Source organism: Moschus berezovskii, chromosome 17 (assembly GCF_049115385.1).
Source record: "Moschus berezovskii isolate FMDL1 chromosome 17, NW_MosBer_1.0, whole genome shotgun sequence".
Classification (NCBI taxonomy): Eukaryota; Metazoa; Chordata; class Mammalia; order Artiodactyla; family Moschidae; genus Moschus; species Moschus berezovskii.
The window spans coordinates 28,207,789-28,227,779 of NC_142476.1; the positions used below are offsets into that span (position 1 = coordinate 28,207,789).

At 40.1% G+C, this 19,991-nt stretch overlaps 1 protein-coding gene across 2 annotated transcripts in view; it reads right to left on the minus strand.

The window, feature by feature from the left end:
- DHX9 (DExH-box helicase 9) overlaps nucleotides 1-19,631 on the minus strand; it is a 42,509-nt gene extending 22,878 nt beyond the window's left edge. The window contains exons 1-12 of one of the 2 annotated variants that reach the window (XM_055419129.2): nucleotides 19,486-19,631; nucleotides 15,952-16,084; nucleotides 15,009-15,149; nucleotides 8,214-8,325; nucleotides 7,138-7,241; nucleotides 6,047-6,195; nucleotides 3,710-3,756; nucleotides 2,072-2,208; nucleotides 1,478-1,567; nucleotides 1,222-1,383; nucleotides 987-1,064; nucleotides 330-521 (exon numbers count right to left, since the gene is read on the minus strand). In XM_055419129.2, the coding sequence (XP_055275104.1) occupies nucleotides 330-521; nucleotides 987-1,064; nucleotides 1,222-1,383; nucleotides 1,478-1,567; nucleotides 2,072-2,208; nucleotides 3,710-3,756; nucleotides 6,047-6,195; nucleotides 7,138-7,241; nucleotides 8,214-8,325; nucleotides 15,009-15,149; nucleotides 15,952-16,062 (1,323 nt within the window). In that variant the 5' untranslated portion in view covers nucleotides 16,063-16,084; nucleotides 19,486-19,631. Of the gene's footprint in view, nucleotides 1-329; nucleotides 522-986; nucleotides 1,065-1,221; nucleotides 1,384-1,477; nucleotides 1,568-2,071; nucleotides 2,209-3,709; nucleotides 3,757-4,561; nucleotides 4,691-6,046; nucleotides 6,196-7,137; nucleotides 7,242-8,213; nucleotides 8,326-15,008; nucleotides 15,150-15,951; nucleotides 16,085-19,485 lie in introns of those variants that run through there. The other variant, XM_055419130.2, reaches the window with a different exon arrangement.
- Between the last annotated feature and the right edge of the window lie 360 nt (nucleotides 19,632-19,991).

Consider the following 19,991-nt stretch of genomic DNA (forward strand, 5'->3'; position numbering starts at 1 on the left):
GCAATGAGTCAAGGCACGGCTGAGCAACTAAACTGAACTGAAATGAGGCTTAAAGACTCCCTCAAGCCCAGACAGTAAGAATCTACCATATGGTTCGGTTTACCTTATCAGTGAAAGATATTGGAGATTAACACAAAACTTAAATTCTTTTCATGCCTTCTTTCTGTTTTTAAGTTAAAGGGACCTAATGCTCTACCACTTTCATAATTTTATGTCACTACAAAGGAAAGCCGATCCAAGAATTAGGAACACTCTGGCTTCTAGATGTTTCCACCTCTCAAACACTATTCACAACAGGCACATGCCTCACAAACTGGTCTGTTACTTACCTGAGTTACTACAATGTTACACTCAGCTGCTCGGTCATTCTGGATACAGTCATCCAGAATAAACTGGGGGACCTGTGTGGTTTTACCACACCCAGTAGCACCTCGAATAATGACCACCGGATTCTGACTAATTGCTTCCAGGATCTCACTTTCAAATTTCTTCACAGGCAGTAACTCTCTCTCCTGTAAGACCTGCATTAGAGAAGTTACACTTCACATGTCTGTCAGCATACAGATTAGAAGCAACTACTTTAATTCTTAAAAAACTGCCATCTCTAGGAAAAGTGACTCCTTCCCACTGGCTTAATACTCTAAGTGAACGGCCTCTTACCATTAAATTTCTGAAAAAATCGATCTTTTGGCCTTATCTTCCTCATTTATCCTGGACATTACATATACATTACCTTTCTTCTAACACTTTAAGTCGCTTTATTCAGAAAACACCAAAACACACACACATGGAAAGTTATTACACTCCATCTCTTCATTTACATTAAGAATCACAGGCCCTTAACTCACTAAACTACTATCCTCAGAGGTAACTAGGATTAGCAGTTAGATTAGTATCTTTGATTTGCCTTCCTAGAAAGGGCAAAAATACATTATTCAGTGTTTTGAAGCTCTTAGGCACCATATGTTTAAATACTTCAGACTTACTGCTTGCAAATCACGATCCTGTTCCAGCTGATACATTAATTCATTCTTGAGGTCCATGCTAATTTGTTCAGGAGTTGCCTGTAAAATGGGAAAGCAACAGTCACACAAAAGCATAATTCAGCTTCAAAATGAAGCTGAATTTGTTTCTTTAAAACTAGACATCCTAATGAAATATGTTCAAAAGTAAAACACAGAAGTCTGATCTCAACATGTTGAGATCACATGTTGCACTCACATAAGCCAGAGGCCCCTCATCAATGTTGCTGCTAGTCCAAGGATTCCAGTTGGATTGTGGCGGTGACCAAGGAACCACACCCACTGGGTTTTGCCGCTGAGATGGCTCAAACTGAGCCAGTTTGCCAAGGTTGAGTGCAACGGGCACAGAGGGATCTTCAGGCTATTAAAAAAACAAACAAAGCCAAAAATCCAAGTTGCTTATCTGACTGAAGAAGGTCAATACAAAGTGAAGAACTAAGTAGCTGTATGCTTACTAGGGGCACGATCTCAAGATTTAACTCTTGAACAATGTTCTGCAGCTGATGCTCCAAATCTTGAGAAAGGTTCACTTTGTAAGGCTCCACCTACAGAAAAGGGAGAGTCATCAGAATCGTGTAACACACATTTGAACACTACTCGAATTTACTACAGGAGGGTTAAGAGTATGGAGTAAGCCTACAATAGACATAAAGCCAATAAGAAGTCAGTTCCTTGGTGAAAGAATTACTTTAATGATGAGTAGTAAGGCCATTTCCATTTCTTGAGGCAAGAGTCTTAGAATGATCAAATATCTTTAGCCAAATATTAAACAGAAGCTGAATTGAATCTCACGGGCTTCCCTGGTGGCTCAGCGGTAAAGAATCTGCCTGCCAATGCAGGAGACCAGGGTTTGATCTCTGGGTCGGGAAGATCCCCTAAAGAAGGAAATGGCAACCCACTCCAGTATTCTTTCCTGGGAAATCCCATGGACAGACGAGCCTGACGGGCGACAGTCCATGGTGTCACAAAGAGTCGGACAAGACTTAGTGACTAAACAGCAAAACTGAATCTCATATTATCGCTCTGGGCTAGTAAGTCTAAAGACTCACTGTCTCTCCTTCTTTCTTCTTTGTAAGTCCAGAGTAAGGTTCAATCACTCCAAGGTGGTAGAGCTGTCTGACAAGTGACAGCGCACAGGACTGTGCTGCCAATTTTTTATTTGATCCATGTTCGCGTGCAAAAATCCCTATAATTTAAGTTCAAAATTACCAAAGAGAAAAGGATAAATTGTCTAAGTACAGAAACATCTCATCATAAGCAACTAGGAGGTTAGGTACAAAAGCTGACTTAAAATATGGAGTATGAGTTCTAAGCTCCTTTTCATTCTAACTGCTAACTCAAACCAATACCATTAACAGCTTATCAAGTCAATAACTGACCATCTTGGTTATAGGCACACACTAAGACACATACCACATACAAAACTTTACATTAAAAGCAAATAAACGATTTCAAAGAAGCCATCATTATTAACATCATTTAAAATGGGAAGTATTTAACTTCAGAAAAATAAAGGATCAAAAAGCAAATCAAGGAACGAAAATGGGTTCAAAGTGCCTACACCAGGAGTCAAGCAATTTTCTTCTATTGAGGGTCAAAAAATATTTCAGGCTTTAAGGCCCCTAGTCTCTGTGCTCACAGTTACTCAATTCTGTCTCTCAAGAGTGAAGCCATTCACCAAGAACACTTCTACTAGCGTTTGACTATGGCCTAGGAACCAGAAATATTATCATGTTTATAAAGAGCTCATAAATGTAAGACAGAAATAATAATGTGTTATATATGTGACCCACCAAGCTTAAAATATTTATCTCGACTTCTACACAAGTTTGCTATTCCCTGATGTTAACGAATGACTGTAGGTATGTTTTAAAAAGCTTAAAACTCCTATCCACTCAAAGTATTCTTAAAAGTCTAGGATTAAAAAAATTCAACATCATCTCCTAGTGCTTCTTTCAAAGAGTTGATTTTATTCTAAGTCTTTGATACACCTCACTTAAGTCATAAGGGGTAGCTGCATAATTCTCAAGCTGGAAAGAATCTTTGTCCACTTCCCTCAACGTGTAGTGAGGTAAACTGAGTCCCAACAACGTAGGTATGATTTAATTGAAATCACAAAACTTGTTAGTGACAAAATCAGGTACACAGAGCTATTCTTTACTTTCAAGCATGACACACTGCCTGCTTTTGAACTTATAAGAATAAAGAATACATGTTTATGCTTGTCTTTTTACTTCCTTTATGAATAACCCCAGTCTGTTCCTTAAATGTCTCCTCAAGGGTAACTTTCTCACCTTTCTTTCTTGACACTATGACTCTTAAATTCACCTTTAGACTTCCAATCCTATCATCTGATTAACTCCTTTCTAAATGTCACTGAGTAAATTCTACCTGAAGGAGCTGTATCTTTTCTGTAACAGTGGAAAGATTAATTCTTTGACACTGGCAGATTCCTCAGTAGCCTACCACCTCTTACCCATTGCAATACAATACTAGCACAATCTTTCTTTTCACATGTAAAATTGGGAAACTGGGCCTGCTAATCACTAATAGAAAATTCTAACACCCTAAATGGTACCTTATAGCATGGATTCTGTCAAATTAATAATATATGTGGCTCAAGACTTTACAATGAATACTACTACACTATACAAAATTCAGAATATCAGGAAAGCAATAACACTTACTTCTGCCTATCTGCTTGATATAAATGGTCATTTCTGCAATAAAGCTCCTGCAACAACATATACAAACAAGGTTAGAAATTTCACCATTAGAATGATTAAATCCAGGATTCTTAAATCAGGCTTTCCAACTGCTTAGGCAAATCAAAGCAAAAAACCACTGTGAACATTTCTGTTCATTCCTAGAACAAATGAAGTCAAATAATGTACAACACGGCATGAGACAGCTGTAATCAAAGTTGATGAGCCAACTGTTCATGGAAAGAAAATGTTAGAGGAGTTTCGATTCCATATTTACTTACTTTAAACTGAATTTCAAAGGCTGCAGTCTGAATAGCTAGAAAACATTCAGTGAAAAGCATTTTCCACTTAGCTTGAGGCCAAAAAATAAAATAGTTCCAATACTCTCCTTAAACTATAGTTGTGGTTGTTTTAAGAGTCTTTGCATGGGCCACCCACTAATGATTTCAATCTGTTATGATCAGCTAAAAACAGGCTCATATGCACACATACACATGGGTATAGGAACGCTGGAGCCCATGTCAGTGGCTCGAGACAGAGGTCTGGTATCTGCCTGCAGTTGGAAGTAGCCCTTAATAAAAAAAAAAAAATTAGCTTATTTAAGTCAAGTCTCGGAAAACAAAATATTTTTGAAAACTACATCTAAAATAGCTAGCAGACACTAGGGAATAAATTTGGGTTTTAAAAAGGGGGAAACTGCCCTTTAAAAACTATGCTTTCTGATCTTTCCATTGCTGAGGTATAGTCTAACCTTGGCTTTGTGCTGTGAAAAAAGGGTCAGGTGAGACTTACAAAAAAAATGTTAAGATTCCTTCCTATACCTCGTGAACTGACCTTCAGGCACAGCGGCTTCAGGGGTCAAAGGCCACTGGCTTTCAGGGAAACAACATCCACCCTTTCATTAATGACACCGATGCCAGTATGTTTCTCAGCCAGGCTTAAAGTCAGCACTCAATCTCATTCTCCTCCACCTAGGGGGGAACAGCAACACCAGAAATCAGTTTACAATAGTTTCCCATGTGATTGCTTAGTTCAGCCTAAGCAGCAGCACATGTGTGTTTGAACACAGACCTCTAGTGTTGCTGTCCGTTATGCCTTTAAAGGACATACAAAGAGCAATGCTGTCCAAGCTCCCCCAACTGCCTCTGCCTTCCTTGTCATAGCCTGAATTCTTTAACTCTTTGTATCAGAAGTCAATTAAGATATTAAAATTTACAGTAAGTTTCAGGCATACTTAAATTATCTAATTGCCCTTAAAGTTATCAAGAGCTGCTAAGGCCAATCAGTGTAGAAAAACAAAATTTAAAAAAAAATCAAGTCAGATGTCAAAATTAAGTATTTGAGAATTCAGGATTGAATAAAACATTGGGAAGCAGGGGGAACCATGCTCTATCATTTTGATCAATATCAAAGTTTTATTTCAGTAATTATTTTAGGGTTGCTAAATGCAACACTTTGATTTTTAAGGAAAACAGTTTTGGTGCATTTTGACTTAGTTCATATAAGGACAGCAAATTAAATCATCCAGATTTTTCATTAAAACATCCCCTCCCTTTCAATAAAATATTAGTGCCCCCAGAAGAATCTTATCCATATGAGCCTTCCTGGGAGTAATAATCACTACACCCTGGAATGCTCTCAGGAGAACAGCAAGCAGGCTGAGAAACATACTGTCACTGTGAGAACCTCCTCCTCCCTGTATGTTCAGTTTTATGAAATTTAACAGAACAAAAATGTGCTAATTTAACTCACATACAAAGACGGAGGCTCTCCTTCAGCTTCACAACAGCCCCTTAAAACTTCACTAATAGGACTCGAACACAGGCAACTTTCAAAGCCGATGGGAAATTTGGTTCTAGATGTAACACCATCTATCTCTGAAGACTCTAAACTTTAAGTGTCTAACTTGACACGTTAAAGAAATAAACATTATAACTGCTTCTAATACCACAGAGAACAATAAACTCACTACCTCTGGCTGACTTTTAAGTCAAACATGTACAAACCATTACTTGAGGCTACATTTTGCCTCTCAGATTCATACGAGAACCAGAAGTCTAGCAACAACACAAACAGCAGATTTTTTTTGCTTACACAGAATATTTTTGTGATTTTATTCTTAAAAATCACACTCCTAAGTGAAAACCATAGCAAACTGCACATTACACATCAGTGACAATTTTTCTTGGTCAACGGAACGTATCTTTTCACCATTTGCTTCTTATCCACAAACTGAACCAGATGCCACATACAAGAACAGAACAATAACTCTACAAAACCCTAACTTACTATAGAAGGAAAAGAGTGAAACAAGCAAACCTGTTGTGATCAGGACCCACTTGGGTGTACTTATATTCTCCTTGAATCTTTTCTTTTTGGAAATATTGGTTCAGACGAGCCTTAGCATTTTCCAAGGTCCAGTTTCCATGAAGTCCAGCATTTAAATCCACTTCTTCAGATTCAAGGGTCTATCGAATCAATGATAATTAAATTTGGCTTCATGGTGCTATGTATATTTAAGATACACAATTCTACAACAACAATTTCTTTGTACCATGCTTTAAAGTGCAAAAGTTGTCTTTAAACAGCTTCTAATCCTAGTCAAAACTGAGCCAAAACTAGTTTTTACTCCATGTGACGGTCCTATTGTATAAACAAGCTATTGGTTAATGCACTATACATTAAACTGTTCCTAAGAAACCTTTGACCAATTTTTTTAGGCTGTTTTTAAAACTTTAAACAAATAAAGTGAAAGGATTTTCACTGGTGGTCCAGTGGTTAAGACTCCACACTACAAGGGGCATGGGTTTGATCCTTGGTTAGGGAATTAAGATCCTGCATGCTGCACACAGCCAAAAAAATAAAGTATCTATCTGGCCAAAAAAATAAAAGTATCTATCTATCTATCAAGTTAGAAAAGTAAGCTGTCTTATCAAAGCACTTTTACTGCAAGTGCTCAAGAAATGAGGTTTACTGAGGCAACTAAGTCTCCTACAAAGCAGATGAACAGACATTTTATTAATACCAGGGAAAAACAGTTTTATTTCACAGGCAATTCTACTGGAATTAACAGGTAGCTTAGGTTTATGGTGTTTTGCATGAACTATCAGTCTCAAATAATTAATTAAAACAATCACTAAATTATAGGGGCAGGAGGAGAAGGGGACGACAGAGAATGAGATGGCTGGATGGCATCACCGACTCGATGGACATGAGTTTGAGTGAACTCCGGGAGTTGGTGATGGACAGGGAGGCCTGGCGTGCTGTGATTCATGGGGTCGCAAAGAGTCGGGCACGACTGAGCAACTGAACTAAACCGAACTGAAATTATAAAGTTGCAAATATTTTAAATCGTGCCACGAACCAGGTCCTAAATCACATTCTAGGAGAATACACGGTTACAGCCTTACCGCTTGGACTTCCTGTTCTTCTTTTTTTGAGTAATAATCCTTCAAGTTGGCACCTCGATCCCAGGTGGGCACATAGCCAGAGCCCCCGCCTCCAGAATTATTTTCTATTATGGAAAGAAAATGATGTTCTTTTAATGAGTCAAATTGTACAAACACTGTTAATATTTTTAAAAACTACTCCTAATTTAGATTTCAAAGCTCTATTATTAGAAATTCAAGATTTCAGTTATTTGGAAATGGACCTGAAATCTGTCACTTACTTACAAAGCGTTACCTCACTGAATACAGGTCTAAATTGCTAACTGTAAAGATGGTATGCAACAGGGTGCTGCTAGTAATGATCATAAGTGACTGATAACCTGGCATACATTATCATGTAGTTCTAAGTTATTACATATGTAATAACTGATTAAATGGTAACTGTTTCTTCACTAGATATGACCCTGAAAGAAAGTTACACGCTAGTGCTACAGATGGAAATAAGAAGTTAAAAAGGTGTTAAAAAGTGATGAATTTTAATGAGAAAGCAGAGTAAAAACTATAGTTAATATTGCCTAAAACTGTTTATTAATACTTTTTAAAAGTTTACTCAAATAATCTTGTAAATAAACATTGTTATCCTTGTTTCATAAACATCGGATCTGAGACATAGGTAATTTGACAAACATTCCAGGTAACTGACCCCACAGTGGACACACTAATGAAAGTTTTGATATATACAGAATTCAGCAGTGACTGGGACCCATGTGGCAAACAAACAAGCCTACAATATTTGGTAGGAATCAAGTTAAAAACAAAAATAGGGCAGTAAATAAAACCCCTTTAACCAACTATTCTAGCCTGTGCAAAATCTATCCAAAGATCAAAATCTACTGACAGAAAGGAATTGAGCTGTACCATTTAATAAGAGATTAAATAATCTGGTGGTATCTGCAAACTTATGAAGAAGATTTTTGGTTCTCTCCACATTAGGACTTCAGAATAGTTATTTCTAGCTATCCAAGTGAGAAAAAGATGATGACTGTGCAAGACAGTGTATCTTATTCTCAGTCATGTGCAGACATTCAAGTCCTTACCTGCCTGGAGAGCCAGATGTGGAGGAAGAGGTCCTCCCAGGTTTGCTGGTAGACCTCCATCATCTGTTGTGGCATCAGATGAATCAGTAGCTGAGGGGGGAGGGGGTGCTACCTGCAAGAGGAAAGGTCAAGGCAAGGTCAGTAACGCTGCCTTCAGACCATTAAGTTCTTTAAAACTCAGAGGAGGCCCATGTGTCACCCCCTTTTCCTCACAGTATTAATATTGTTGCTTTCAGTATTTTAAAACAGTTCTCATTTCAGGCAGAAAAGGTAAGGGGAGTAAAAATATCTGTAATTTTCTCTCTGGAGATTATGTAATTATGTAGATGAATATAATTTTCACACAAAAACTGGGATCACTTTATGCTGTATATATCATTTACCTTTCTGCATAACTCAATAAAGCTATGAGCCATGCTGTGCAAGGCCACCCAAGATGGACAGGTCATAGTGAAGAGTTCTGACAAAACATGATCCACTGGAGGAGGAAATGGCAACCCACTCCAGTATTCTTGTCTGGAGAATCCCATGAACAGTATGAAAAGGCAAAAAGATAGGAGCCCGAAGGATGAGCCCCCAGGATGGAAGGTGTCCAACATACTACTGGGGAAGAGTGGAGGGCAATTACTAACAGCTCCAGTTGAGAATGAACCAACCGGGCCAAAGCGGGAATGATGCTTTGATCACAGGATGTCTAGCAATACCCCTGGACTACCAGCTAGATGCCAGTAGCAACCCTCCCCCTGTTCTCAGTCAAATATGCAATGGGGGCTGGGGGGACACGCCAAAACCGCCCCTGTTGAGAACCACTAGAAATGACTGACATGGTGGGAAGGCAAAATAATTCAACTCTCATGCTACAGAGAAAGAAAATGGTAACAGCCTGCAAAAGCACGTATGCCTCATCCTTTGATCCAGCAATTCCATTTCAACAAATCTCTCCCCAAAACAGATTAGCAAAAATACAAAAATTTATATGCATACACATGCATAATACATCGGCTATTCATTTTAGCATTATAAGTAACAGTAAAAAACACAAAAATCCATCAGTAGAGGTTAGTTGAATAAACTATGGTACTACTGAAGTGAAAAACAGGTAAGAAAAGAAAAAGAAAAGTGTACACAAGATACTGTTAGTAATATAAAGAGCTGGGGTAAGGAATATTATTATACATAATTTTTTGGCTTAGAGTTAGAAAAAAGGGTGACTAATAACTAAAAAACAAAAGCAAAAACCTGACAGGAAAGAAGATGGAGGAGGCAGGGACAGAAGTCAGACTTTTCTAAATACACTTGCTTCATTAATTTAACAAAATTATGAAACTATTTAATGTAATTGTCCAGTTTTACAAAAATGATCCTTAAAAATGAAAGCAAAATGACAACAAACCAGAGAATAGAGATGACAGAACGATCACAAAGAGGAATTATTTCAACGGGAAAGTGCAGTCATTTTTAAGTCTGCAGGAGGATATGGGGGCTTCTTCCCAGGTGGCTCAGCAGTAAAGAATCCGCCTGCCAGGCAGGAGATGTGGTCTGATCCCTGAGTTGTTAACATTCCCTGGAGAAGGAAACAGCAACCCACTCCAATATGCTTGCCTGGGATATCATGGACAGAGGAATCTGATGGGCTACAGTCCATTTGCAAAGAGTCAGATATGACTTAGTGACTAAACAACAAGTAGGATATATCCTAAAAATGAAATGAACTGCAAAAACTTAAATTTTCCAGTGATTGCATTATTGATAATAGCACTGGAATTTACAGCATGAGACTGTTGTACATGTATTGTTGAATAAAGCAAGAGTAATTATGTTATTTAGGGCACTGCGAGGAAACAGTTTGGTTTGGGGGGATAACAGACAAACAAATGCACAAAAAGGGAGCAAAAGCTCTGCCATTCTAAATTTAAACTGGAAGCATCAGGTTGAACTCAGAATATACCTTGTCTTGGAAAAAATTTTCCCAAGCTTTGTACACTGAAAAGGCTTAAACAATGACCAATTTAGTAGTAACTCTTGGCACTCAGTTTGTGGTCCCTGAACACCACCCCCCAAGAAAAAGAACCAGGGATCTTAACAAATGGTTGATTCCACATCTGTAATAGTAAAATTCAAGTTGAGTCAAACATATGATATACCACAAAGCAAGGAAGTGATCAGACTAAGGGGTAAGGTTAAATGAACTGAAAAATCAATCAGAAGAAGGTCCTACCAGCTAAAAATGGGACAACTTAAACAGCAACAAAAACATTAATGAATGTATTAACATGTTACACATTTGAATCAATGAGTTCATAATTCTGGGAATAATACCTAATCGATAACCTTTAGAATATACTAGGGACAAACTTAACTGTTAAAGGGAGAGAATCAAACATTTTAACATTTTCTGAATAATTATACCCCAGAATAACTAAATGATTGATAAAGAGAGGTTCTGTTTTTTTAAAAGGTGGTTTCTTGTTACAAAACTATTTGAACTAAAAAAAAATCAAAGAAATTTACTGAAGGATTAAATCCAGTGGTATCAATGGCTGCTAACGTCCCATCACGTGCTTCCTCCTGATGGGAGTACAGACTTATCTTTGGAGATTTCCTGTGTCTGCCCCTCTACTCCAATCAAATTGGAATCTGATCAAGTCTCTAACCACCAATTACGGGAAACAGAGGAACAGAGAAATACTTTATGATACCAGGGGGCTGTGTCTGCAAGATCTAACGTGTGTGAAACTAAAGAATAAAGAACATGCTTTCTTTAACAAATTCCAAAGAAAAATTAGAGAGAAGGGGGAGGGAGAGAGAATCTATGGTGATGAGAACACCAGACGTCAATTAACTGTAGCACACAGACATCATCTGGAACATAACTTAAGTAAACTACTAAACATGGACTCATGGCACAATCAGGAAAACCTGAGTACTGATTGGGTGTTTGGGGACGTTAAGAAACTTTTTTTAGGTTTCATAATGGAATTGCTATGTTTTCAAAAAGGATTACCTTTTAGAAATACAAACTGAAATAGTAACAGATGAATGACAGGATGTTTGGGATTTTCCACAAAATAATCCAAAAGGAAGAAGGTAGATAGAAATTAAGAGATGAATCATGACTGGTCACGGTGAAAAGCGTTGCAACACAGGGGTTTGTGATATTATTCCTAGTGTTACTTTGACACACATCTGACATTTCCCACCATAAAAAAAAGTTTAAGTATCCTTGGCATTTAGAAATAAGTCATTTTTGGCAAGTACATTCTGTTGCGTGAAAGGGCAAGTGAAGTGATACAAACAGGGTTTGGTGAGGACAGGGAGGTAAAATACAGATGGTATGGTAAAGACTGGCTTGTGATATAATATTTTCCCAAGTTCATCCTTCATTCATCTAACCAAAAAATATTAAGTGCCTATTGTATGGACCAGATCTATTCTAGATGCTAGGGAGATAGCAATGAATTAAACACAGGAACTGCCACCCCCCCACCCCCATCCTCTGCTCTCATGAACTACAGTATGAGGATCTAGGGGCAAAAAATAGGTTAAAGAGGGGTCCTGGATCTCAGTATAAACGACATTTTGGGTTGGGTGATTCTGTTTCAGGAAGCTTTCTCATGTGTATTGTATGGTGTCCAGCGGCAACCCTGGCCTCTACCCACTGGATGTCAATAATGCCATCATCGCCTTCCAGTTGTAACAAATATGTCTCCACATACTGCCAAACATCCCTGGGGGACAAGATCACTCCCAGTTGAGAAGCACCAGGCTAGAAGCTGCTGCTGCTGCTAAGTCGCTTCAGTCGTGTCCAACTCTGTGCGACCCCATAGACGGCAGCCCACCAGGCTCCCCCGTCCCTGGGATTCTCCAGGCAAGAACACTGGAGTGGGTTGCCATTTCCTTCTCCAGTGCTAGTTGCTATGGAGAAAAATCAAACAGTGAAAGGAGACAGACCACCAGCCTAACAGCAGATTTGTAATTTTCAACAGGATGGCTGGGAAAGAGGACTCTAGGCAGAAAGACTGCTGCTGCTGCTGCGTCACTTCAGTCGTGTCCGACTCTGTGTGACCCCATAGACAGAAGCCCACCAGGCTCCCCCGTCCCTGGGATTCTCCAGGCAAGAACACTGGAGTGGGTTGCCATTGCCTTCTCCAACGTGTGAAAGTGAAAGTGAAGTCGCTCAGTCGTGTCCGACCCTTAGCGACCCCACAGACTGCAGCCTACCAGGCTCCTCCATCCATGGGATTTTCTAGGCAATAGTACTAGAGTGGCTTGCCACTGCCTTCTCCGGGCAGAAAGACTAGTCAAGTACAAAAGTCTTGGGATGGAAAAGGCGCTAGCCTATTTGAGGAATTGTAAGAAAGCCAATGTAGAAGTGAGGGAGAAAGTAGAAAGTGCATAGTTAGAGCCTTAATGGAAAAGATCTGAATGTGTTACAATGCTAACAAGAAAAAATTGAAAATAGGATACTATTTCTGGTATGGCCCAGTAGCTCCTACTACACTAACTCCTGCAGGTAACATGAACTCCAGAAAAACAAAAACCCTAAAACTCCTCTCACCTATATACAGGCACTAAAAAGTGAACAAAATCTGGCAAACTCTAGAAGGAACTTGAAATGAGAAAGCAAAAAATAGAAAGTATAATTTCAGCTTATTATGCTTTTTATTACTAGGGAAGACCATCTCAGACAGCTAAAAATTAACCCAGTCTTTCTGGCCGGAAGTATTAAAGGATAAGAATTTGGGGAAACCAAAGCTGCTAGAAAGTGAGAAAGAAATCCTGGAAAGGAAACAAAGAGGAACCCCAAACTCTGTGTATAAACTTTCCCCAAATCTCTGGCTAACCTTTAAATTATATACACGCAGGAGAGATTTCAAGCACAGAATCAGAAAACTGAAGTGAGAGCTGAACTATCACTCAAAAGATTAGTGCTGGCACTTGAGTCCAACTAAATTAACTGCTTGACAACACAATGACAAAATAAATACTCTTTGGAGGACTAACATTATTTAGTCTCCAAAATATAATAGTCACAATGCCCAGGATATAATTCAAAATCATTTGACATACAAAGAGGAAAAATCTCAAAAGCACAATCAACAGAGCCCAACCCTGAGATGGCCCCGATGTTAGAATCAGCAGTTAAGAATTTTAAAGCAGCTATTCTAACTATGCTCAATGACATAAAAGAAATTCAGTCATATTATGAATGGATGCTTATAATGAATGAAAAGAAATGCCACCAGAAAAACAAAACCTGTTAAAAAAAAAAAGGCAATAAACTTAGAATTAAAAAAAAAAAAAGATAGTATCTGGGAGGGAAAAAAAAAGCTGATGGAACCAACAGAGAAAACAATCAGTGAACTTGAAGATACTGATTATCTTTAACATATACTGAACATATATATGAAATCATCCAATCTGAAAATTAGAGAAAGGAGAAAAAGACTGTCCAGGACCTCCAAAATACTTTCAAAAGGTTTCTCATATATGTTAACATGAAAGTCCCAGAAAAAGAAGAAAAAATTAAATATTCGGAAAAAAAAAAAAAAGCCAAAAGCTTCCCATATTTGATGAAAGACATAAATTTACAGATTCAAGAATTTCAGCAATATCTAAGCAGAATGAGTACAAAGAAAACATCATGGCCAAGCTACTGGAAACCAAAGAAAAAAATAAAGCAACCAAAGAAAACACATATAGGCGGAAATGATTTGATTACTGCCCACTTCTCATCAGACAACAATGGAAGACAACAGTGCAACATGATCTTTGAAGTGCTGAAAGAAAATTGGCACCTCAGAACTGCGTTATCTTCTACTCAAGGTAAAATAAAAACATTTTTACATAAAAGAGTTTGCCACCAACAGACCTAGGAAGAGGCTTAAAAAAAACAACACCACACAACTAGAATAGGTCATAACACATGGAACAAAGGACAATGGGGCAAATATTTGAAAGAGAATCAAGGTCGCCTTGTCCAGTCTCTTCATTTTACAGATGGCTCAACCAACCTAATTAAAAATCTTGTAATTAGTGGCACACCATAATAGAAAGTAAACTCAATTCCTGGGTAAATGTAACGGAAAGGTAAAAAAACGTGTATTTTTACCTTTATAAGCAAATCAGAATACAAAAACCCATTGAAAGATGCTGAAATTAATATATTATTCCTAAAGGTTTTATAAAAACTGGAACTTTCATGTAACACCTAAGGCATCTGCTTAAATCATGTGATTTTTTTTCCATGACTGTTTTTAAAAACATCAGCAATACCACTATTTTTGTGAAAATTCAAACTTTCACTTTTTAGTTAAGAGTTTTTCAAAACTTTTGCTGCACACACACAATATAATTAAAAATAATTATGGTATCAAAAACACAAGAATGATATTTTACTATTTACCAAATACTATTTTAACTCTGTTAAGAAAACGTCAATGGGAGCAAATGTATCTTAAAATGTTACTTATTTTTATATTGTTTAACATGTTATTTTTGAAGTACACAGAATACAACAGGCTCTGAAAAATCAGTTTTGAATGAATACAATATGTAAAACCCTAAGACATACAGACTAAAGGGAATCCCCAAGTCAGGTATATAATGAAAATGAAATCAAATCTTTAGGAAATCATCCTAGTTCTAAGAAAACAAATCACACCCAAGGTTCACTAAGGAACACATTAACATACTATTTTAAAACAACACTGAAAAACTATCACACTGTGCCTCCATACATACTGCATTAGCACAACCTTATAATATATGTCTCAAGAGCTTGGCCATACTTACCCCAATAGCGGGGACTTCTTCACTCTTTAGTTCATTTATTCGAACCAAATAATTAACAAAGTCTCTGGCAGCATTGCTCTGTGCATCTTTTTTATTGGTGGAATTACCCATGCCAGTGTAATTATATCCTTCCACTCGAACCTTCAAGAAAAAAATATATTGAGAGAGTGACCTGGGTATTTTGGGGATTTAAAAAATTCATACTTCATTAGACCATTAAGGGATTACAGTTAATTATTGGAGATATACTTTATAAACATAGTGAAAACAACATACCTAAGAGAATTCACAGGCTGTCTTATAAAAAAATGCTCAATTCATACTGTACAGTGATAAACTAATCCAAAAACAAGAATGTCAACTTACGTGGCTCAGATAATCTCTTCTAATGCAACATTAAGTTCCACATTAAAATCTGATTTTACAAGACCAAAGAATAAACTACCTGTATTTATTTTAAAGCACTCGGGCGTGAAGCAGTTAAGAAAGCACCTACTTTCTACTGGAATTAGTAACTAACTACAGACAGTCCAATTTTTCTAATCTGCACTACTGGTAGTGCATAAAGTGTGAAAGACGCATTGTTCTAGTTAGAATAATTTACCTACCATGTTGTTTTAAAAGTAATGCTCAGGGAATTCCCTGGCTGTCCAGTGGTTAGGACTCAGTGTTATCACTGCATGGGGCATCGGTTCCACCCCTGGTCAGGGAATTGAGATCCCCCAAGCTGTGTGGTGTGGCCAGAAGTTTTTTTTTTTTAAATGACTGATTTCATATCAATTGAAAATGATTTATAATGAGATAGAAATAGCAGGCAAGTCACAATAAAGGACATATCCCAATGTACAACACATTAACATTTCCAAACAGAAAACATTATTCCTTTAATAATAAAATAAGTCTTAAAGTCATATAAATGCAAACTGTATTTTTTTAAAAATACCTCGCACATGAATTTCTGTCTGTTTTTGTTCCCCACTGCTCTGATTTCATATGATGGGGTCATCTTCCTTTTGCCACACCAGGCATACAGAAAATTTTTAACATCACCCATGATTCAAGTGTCTTCTTCAGACCTAAGAAAAAAGTTAGTTAAAAACAGCATTATTTATGAGAGTAAACAGTGGAAATTACCAATCTGGAAATATCCAATGGCTGAAATTTACTGAAAATCTATGTTAAGCACTGTATATTCTATCATGATATTCCATCATGCTGCTATTAACATTACCTATTAAGAAATTTTAATGATGAAATTGGAACGTCTATCACATTTTGTTAAAAAAAAAAAAGCAGAATACTAAAGTTTAATTTGTACTACACAAGAAGTATGCATAAATAAATTAAGACTCGAAAAGAACTATCCCCCCCAAATGGTTATCTTTAGGTAACTACATGGGATTTTTACCTTTTCTTAAAAGAGATTTTAAATAATCTCCTTTTTACAAAAGGCACTTTATATGTTTTATCTAACCCTCACAACTGTGGGAGATATAGATGATACATCCTACTATATCATCATTTTACAGGGGAAGAAACTTTGGCATAGATAGCAACTTCCAAGTTATCCACAGTGGAGACCTAAGTTCAAACCCAAACTACTATATTAAGAAATGGCCATCAATTATTTCGTATATAAATTCAATAGTTTACCCTCATTTGCATTGTCTCCTAGCAGACTGTCCTCAAAGCTGTAGGCAATATAGCTAGTAAGTCCAAATACATAAATTAACCAGTACTTATATTAAAAATAATTAATGAGCCTGAATATTTTATACCAAATCTTTAGGCCTTGATATTCATTAAAATTTGAAAATATTACATCTTGAAGTACAACATATTGCACTTGTTAGCATTCTCCCTCTACTCCCCTTATAAGATAGCAAAAGATACCTAGCCTAAGTCTAAAATCTTAATTTAAATTACTAGCTAAGTATCTGAGACTAAATTTAGAACCAGAGAAAATATACTACAAATTCAATTTGCTGTGATGTGAGAAGAAACCCCATTTCAAGCATTAAGTCTGTCTTCTGATAATGTTCAGTGTATTTTGTTAGCACCTAAGTCTTGTGTCATCAAACTGGACTTAGTATAAAGTTTATTTTGTAGTCACAGTCACCCTGTTGTTGTTCCGTTGCTAAGTCATGTCAGACTCTTTTTGACCCCACGGACTGCAGCACACCAGGCAGGCAGTCCTCCACCATCTCCTGGAGTTTGCTCAAACTCAAATCCATTGAGTCAGTGATGCCATCCAACCATCTCATCCTCTGCAGCCCCCTTCTCCTTTTGCCTTCAATCTTTCCCAGCATCGGGGTCTTTTCCAGTGAGTCAGCTCTTAGATGGCCAAACTACTGGAGCTTCAACTTCAGCCCTTCCAATAAACATTCATACTTGATTTCCTTTAGGATGCAGTTTGATCTCCTTGCAGTCCAAGGGACTCTCAAGAGTCTTCTCCAGCACCACAATCTGAAAGCATCAATTCCTTGGGGCTCTGACAGTAAAGAATCTGCCTGTAATGCAGGAGACCCGGGTTCAAGCGCTGGGTGGGCAAGATCCCCTGGAGAAGGAAACGGCAACCCACTCTAGTATTCTTGCCTGGAGAGTTCCATGGACAGAGGAGCATGGTGGGCTACAGTCGATGGGGTCACAAAGAGTTGGGACACGACTGAGTGACTTACACACACCTACACACCACAAACACACCCACACCCTTCTTTATGATCCAACTCTCATGTCTGCAACTATTGGAAAAACCAAGCTTTGATGATGCGCACCTTTGTCTGCCAACTACGTTAACCCTATTAACGAGAAGCTGTGGAAAGCTAAGTGTATCTACCTACAAATTCCAACCGTGAATAATTAAAAAAACAAGCCCTCAAGGTGAACGAGTAACAAGGAATATGAAGGACTACACTATCAAATTCCTTCTTCCCTCGGTAGTCTCATCTAACTCCACAATATTAAACACCAAACTATACCCTAATGATAACCAAATATATACTAAACATGCATAGTTTTTTTAACCTCTAAAACCAAGTTCATCTAACAGACCCATTTGGATGCTACCTTGGCATCTCAGTCAAAACAGAATTTTAAACTTCTCCCCCAAACCTGTTCTTCTTCCCCTCAAGCCCAGTTTTCCCATCTCCCCAAATGACACTACCTTCCACCAAGTTACGGTGTGGGATCTACCCAGTCCCTGAAGATCCTCTATAGCTTTCCCTTGTTGTGTGCCCGTCGGCATCCTTAAAGGAGCATCTATGTGAACTATTTCACTTAACCTTTACAACACTGTGCGAAAAAGCATTCTTATCATTCCCTTTTGACAGGGGAGTAAACTAAGAATAGGGCTTCCCTGGTGGCTCAGAGGTTAAAGCGTCTGCCTCCAATGCGGGAGACCCGGGTTCGAACCCTGGGTCGGCAAGGTCCCCTGGAGAAGGAAACGGTAACCCACTCCAGTATTCTTGCCTGGAGAATCCCATGGACAGAGAAGCCTGGTTAGGCTACAGTCCAGGGGGTCGCAAAGAGTCGGACACGACTGAGCGACGGAACGGAAACTAAGAATAAGCTGCATCAAGAGACAGAGCTCCTAACCGGGGGACCCAGAATTTCCAGCCAAGTAGTCCACCGCTCATCCACTGCCCACTTCTGCTTCCAAGGCAGGTGTCCCATCCCCCTGCTACCACTCTGCGCACCTGGAGAACGGGAGTGACGTCAGCGATCCCCACTTCCTCCACTCCAGCTACCCGCGAATCCTTGCTTCCGTTCAATTCTCAGCCCACTACGGTCACATGGCCTCCTTTCAGTTTCCAACGCCCGCCTGCCCGTTAACACTCAGTACTCCCTTCGGCCTCCGCGGTTCCGCCCCTCCTGCGGCGCGGACGCACCCTCCGCCCACGGCCGACAGTTCAAAGGTCCACCTCCTCCGGAACGCCCGCCCTCGCCACCGATCTCCAGGGGCCCTGTCCCTTTACACGAATTCCTCGCCGTCTCTACGGAAACCCGCAGGCGCCTGCGTTCCGCCTGCCTCCGCACCCCCACCCCCGCCTCTGGAGAGGGAGGGCTGGGACGTTGCCTCACCCCTTCCCTGTGTCCACCGCGGCCGCAGGACAGCGCCCCCGAGACCACGGCCCGCTCCGTGCGGCCCGAACGCCCGAAGGGGCCTAAGGCGAGCGCGGCGCCTCGGCGGGCCCACCCCGCCCTGCCCTCTGCGGCGAGAGCCGCGCCGCCGCGCTAGGCCGGAGAAGGAAGTGCGGCCTGGCCGTTCCGCACAGCGGGCCGGGAACGGCTGCGCGAAGCACCATGGCACCAGCGCAGCGGCCCGGACCCCACCGGCGGCGCGGCGGGCAGCGCGCGACCGCGGCGGGGCGGCTCCCCACCCCCACCCGCCACCGCCCGCGCCGGCGAACAAAGCCCGCCTGCGGGGCCGCGGGGCCGCGCCGGCTCAGCGAAAGCCACAAGGCCGTCTTCCGCTTACCCGAGTCTGCTTTCCTGCTGCCCGAGAGCACAGCCCTCTTAGGACCGTCCGTAGCACCGGCCTTTAGCGACGGACACCGGCCGAGAGAACCGCGACTCGCAAGAAAGCGGCTGCGAAATGGCTGCGACCGCGGCGCCAGGGGGCGGGGCCAGCGCTCTGAGCATGCGCAGCACGCGGGCTGGGGGCGGGGCGGCCCAGGCCGCCGCGAGGCGGGGCGGGGCTGCGGCTGCGTAGCGGCCGGAGCTTCTGGTCTCCTGGGAGATGCGGCTGCCAGTGGCGCCCGCGGCCCCAGCATGGCCGCCTTCTGTAGCAGAGCCACCTCCTGTTTCAAAGTTTGGGGCACTTGGGGGGCCCGGTAGCATTTTAATGCATCAAAATGTTTTGCAGCTTTTGCCATAGGGACCTGTGGTAGATGAGGTGCCCTTCCAAGACAGAACTGAAATGTTAGGTGCTGACTTTATAGGGTTTTTGTTTTTGTTCCTAAGTCTTGTCCGACTCTTTGCTTT